Raw genomic sequence first — 4,740 nt, 5'->3', positions numbered from 1 at the left:
CTCCAGCCACCTCCCCCATCCCCTCCAGTCAACAAGGAGATTGCTTTTGCCTCAAATTGTATCATGTTCCTGCTCAGGGATGTCTCAAACCCTCAGTGTTTCAGGTGTTTATCCCCCTGACCACAGCGAGATGCTGCCAGGAACTGGACTCCCATTCTGCTGCTATTTGTGCCCTTTTGGATTATATTTTTAGGCATTTTCAGTTATGCCTTAAATCAAAATTAGCCTTCGATTTATTACATATATATATATAAAATCCCCTTCTGGTGAAGGGCAGCAAAGTGTGAGCACAGCACTAAGGAGAAATGTTTCATTGTGGAATGATGAGCAACTTATTTACTCAAATTAAAATGCAAACCTGAGAATGCTGAGTATATAACATCTGATATATTTTCCAGCATCCACAAACACGAACTGCCTTTGTCAAGCTCAGTTTGATGGAGACAGCAGTGCTCTGCTTGCTGTTGGTCAGATAGACCTGACAAGTCTCACCCCAGCCCTAACACTGATTTGTTTTTTGCAACTATTCATGGGAATGACCAAATTGGGCTGGTTTGGTTTTTTGTAGTTTTTTTTTAATTTTTTGCTAAACATCTATTGTTTCCCATGGTATCTGCGTGGTGAGGGAAGGAACAAATACATGCTTCACTCGTGATGTTATCCTGCTGTTTATATTTTACAGCAAGCACTGGTCAGTCCTGATGGATCACAGCTCTGTCCCTGCTGCAGGCAGCACTGTGGGGTTAAACCCCAGCACAGCCACAGGCTGTGCCTCTGGACCACCAGCAACTCCCTGTGCCCTGCCCTGGCACAGCTACAGGGAACCTTCCCAGGTGACAGAGCTGTTTTGTGCTGCAAATCCCACATGAAAAAGCAGCCCCGGAGCACAACAATAACTCCTATTTACCAACCCACCCGCACCCAGATCCCTATTTCCTAGGAGCTCCATAAACAAAACAACCAAGGCAAAGCTGTTTTTGTCCCTAGAGCTGACATCCTTGGAATGAGAGCAGATGGGAGAGCTCTGGGAACAATGGGACAATGCTGGCTGGCAGGAGAGAAAGGCCCCAGCACTCCCTGCCAAGGACGTGGGGGCAAAGGGAAGAGGAACTGTTGCAGCTGAACCAAGGCTCAACGTGTTATTCAGCTGTGATGTTTTCAAGGGTTTTTTTGCCTGAAAATGGGGTGGCAATGACTTGCTTTGCCAGGCAGTGAGGCCTGAAGGACACCTGGGCCACTGTTCTCACAAAACCACACTCAGCCAGCAGCAACCAGTCAGGATCAAACAGACACCAGTGCCACTGGTTTACCAGTGAGCCCTCAGGATTTATGGAAGGGAGTAGGAAATGCCAATGCTCTGAATCAGGAAAAAAATGAGGCTCTTTGGAAAAGAGATGGAAGACTACAAGAGAGCACTAATTTCATTAAAGGATTATCCTTCATAGAGGATTTTCTCTTTGACAAGGTTGAAAATCTTCCCATCTTTGCTTGAGCTCTGTGGGGAGGATCTAAAACAGCCCCAGAGGGAGCTCATGGGGGGCTCTTCCAGAGCCTGACTGTGCATCCATCTTCCCCCCATCTCCAACCCCCTTGGAGCACCTACAGCTTCCAGAGGAACTTGGAAGGGGTTAAGCCTTTAAATACTTCTCCCTCGTTCCAATTCAGCAAAGCACTTAAGCTCATCATCTCCCTGCTTTGTATGTTTTAATACACTGGTTTAACAACTTTATCTTTCATTGGCACAATTGCAATGGCTAATCAGTCCTGACAATGCCTAAAGCATTCCTGGTGCTTCCAACCAAAACTCTGGGGGTTGGTGAAAAGGACACGGACACAGGGTTTGGTATCATTTCTTTAATGGCATAAAGCCCTAAACTTCTCCTGCACATCAGACCAAAGAGTTGGTGTTGGTATGATGTCACAAAATAAAAGCTGCTTTCTAAATTGGGTTAGTAAAAAGCATTTGAACTCTTGTAATGGATAGAGAAATCGATTTGCACAAACAGAATCTGCTTCAAAAGTCTGAATGCCTCAAGATTTTCACATCAAACTTCTGGACATACTCTCCTATCTAAATAATGTGCTGCAGGTGCAATTACAGCCGGGAAAAACCCATTACTGCTCCTACAAAACCAAACTTGCCTATTTTCTACTCCAAAGAACTTCCAGTGCCATCTCCTAAAGGCTTTCTCAGGACATGACAAGTCTGTAGAGTCAATAAGCATTGTGTCCCCTCAAGTGTCACAGCTCTCTGGTCTTTGTGCACCTCATCCTTCTGCAGATCAAGGCCACCTGATCTGCACAGGTCACCACTCCTGTTCGCAGTGGTCATCTCCTTGCACAAAGGAACATCACTTCACTGCAGGGTTTGCCATCAGGTTGACTCAGCTTTGTCAGTGCCTTGAAAACAATCTCTTTTCTCATCATGTGCTTCCTGAGAGCAGGATGGAATGAGTGTGTGTGCGCCCAGAAAACAGCTAACCAAAGGGAAATGTGGCTGTTTCTGGACAGAAGAGACGTAACTTCTTTGGTATCTAAGCTCATGAGAGATGCAGAGGTTGTTTCCTGCTCTGAATTTGGTGTCTAGGGGGAACAGGCTTGTTTGGTCTCACATGCAGTGCTCCCAGCCTGGGAGTGGCACAAATGTGACACCTCAGGCACACAGTGGGAGATCTGCAGTGCCACAGGGCACAGGCACAGCTGTGCGAGGAGCACAGTGTGCTAACAACACTCACCTCCTACCTGGTGGAGTCTGAGTCTTACTGTTGACTTCCTTTCTAAACTTGAAAATCTCAGAGGAAGCTCCTATCAGGTCGATGTGAGTGTCATAAGGAACGACCAGAACAGCAGGGTAACTGGGTTTTAACCTCTCACACACCTGTTTGTACCTCTGCTTCTCATCCCTGGTGTGGCCCTTGAGACAGAGCCTCTCCTTACGTAAAACCTTGTGGAGCTCTACAGACTTACTCTCAATCTTCTTCCTGACTCTTAGCACCTGAGCAGCATCAGCCCTACCTGCAGCCTTCTCAATGCACACTGTAGTTACACCCCCATCAGTGCTATCAGAAACTACAACATCACCAGTCGCCAGCAGTGCCCTGAGGGAAAAGTGCCTCATGTAGTGATACACGTCAGTGTCAAGAACAACCACTTGTTTTTCCCCATCTGCATCAGGAGTGAAATTCTTTGTCTCGGTGCTAAGTCTGTGCTCCTGTAGCCTCCTCCTTGGTCTCTGCTGGGGTTTACTCTCTTCTCTTTTGTCCTGCTCTGAGAGGCATTTGGCTTTCAGCAAGAGAAAATCTCTCAGCACTTTGATGGCTGGAAAGGACCCTTGAACAGCAATGTGCCCGTTGGACAGCAAAGGCCCAAAGCTCAAAGCTGTGCTCTTCTTCTTCATTTCCTCAATCAGATCCTCCACAGCAAACTGGTCTTTGAAAACAGACATGTTGAGGACAGACTTGACAGAGCTGAAAACCTGGAAAGTTGAAACAGAGAAGCTGAGGAATGGTTGACACACCCATGGAAGTACAGTTAGAAAAACGAGGAAGGAGCTTACGTGTTCACAGTAGCGAGTTACTTGCAGGGGGTAGTGTCTGGGCAGCCTCTTGTCCACTAGCTGATGGTCATTCTTCTTCAGAACACTCTCCACAACTAAAGAGAAAGGCAGATTCACTGGTTGAGCAGCAAAATAATGTGTCATCTTGACCCTTCCTGGGTGTTTTGCTCTCAAGGCTCTCCCTAACCATCTCCCAAACACACACGCAGGCGACTCAGTGCTCATGCCTCATATTTTATGTATCAGTCAAAACTGCTCAGAGAGACAGCAGCCTGTTTTCTCTGCGAACACTAACTTATTCTCAAAAGCCTGACTGCAAAAACAACATGTTATGCATGGTATAAATCTATTCCTAAAAGCAAACATAACGTTTTGCATGAACACTGAGTCACTGCTTCAATGAACAGGAATAAAATCCTAACACTTTGGCTAAAAGAGAGGTTTTAGCCTCCCAGTCTAATAAATCCTAAACAATTTAAAATCCATTGGCTTAGGGTTAACATTCTAGGGCTAATTCTTTAGGCACAGCTGTATTTACTATAGTCCATTAATCTAAGGACCTTCTTGATCTTCAAAAGTTATGTATGCGACTCCTTTATTCCCTGTTGGATATGTGACCTCTTCCACGTCTCCACCATTATTCCTGGACATTTGGAAGTGGATGGTCAGGATGTCAGCCATGACATCGTTGTGCAGAAGGCCATCTGGGACACCAGTGATGACAACTGTCCTTGCTGGTTTGGCAGCTCGTCCTGTTGCCTGTGCAGGGAGAGATGGCACATGGTGAACACAGAGAGCACTGGTGACCTGCCATAGGGGTGACCCATTCACCCCAACCCCTGGAGCCACTCCCCTTCCCTTGGCACAGACAGCATCCATATTTATCAGTTAATTAACACTGCTGATCACCTTTCAGGGCATGCCAAGCTCCCCCAGGCACCTTCATTACAGTGCAGTAATAAATGGCCTCGCTTAAATGTAATTTACACCCTCACAGTATCTTCTTAGAGCAGTAAAAATGAGCACCGAAGTTTCTCAAATGGGAGGTCCAAGTGTCACACTGATAGCATTGTTTCCTCTGATTCTAATACCCAAAATCTGAAGGGAATGGAAACCTAATTGCATGTACTGCTCAGTAAAGATTCCTCTCGGATGGAAGGGTCAGATTCCAACTGTCCTTGCTG

The 4,740-nt window shown here is 46.2% G+C and overlaps 1 protein-coding gene across 1 annotated transcript; it reads right to left on the bottom strand.

Moving 5' to 3' along the window:
• Positions 1–2,735: 2,735 nt before the first annotated feature.
• On the bottom strand, positions 2,736–4,315 carry RBM43 (RNA binding motif protein 43; the record flags this gene model as incomplete). Its single annotated transcript, XM_009077568.1, has 3 exons — positions 2,736–3,475; positions 3,557–3,651; positions 4,117–4,315. Coding segments are annotated over 3 exons (1,034 nt in total), but the record flags the coding sequence as incomplete, so codon positions are not given.
• Positions 4,316–4,740: the final 425 nt, after the last annotated feature.

The sequence above is a fragment of the Acanthisitta chloris genome, unplaced genomic scaffold (assembly GCF_000695815.1).
Source record: "Acanthisitta chloris isolate BGI_N310 unplaced genomic scaffold, ASM69581v1 scaffold22256, whole genome shotgun sequence".
Lineage (NCBI taxonomy): Eukaryota > Metazoa > Chordata > Aves > Passeriformes > Acanthisittidae > Acanthisitta > Acanthisitta chloris.
Note: the sequence above shows the minus strand (reverse complement) of the source record. Positions and strands in the feature narration are given on the sequence as shown.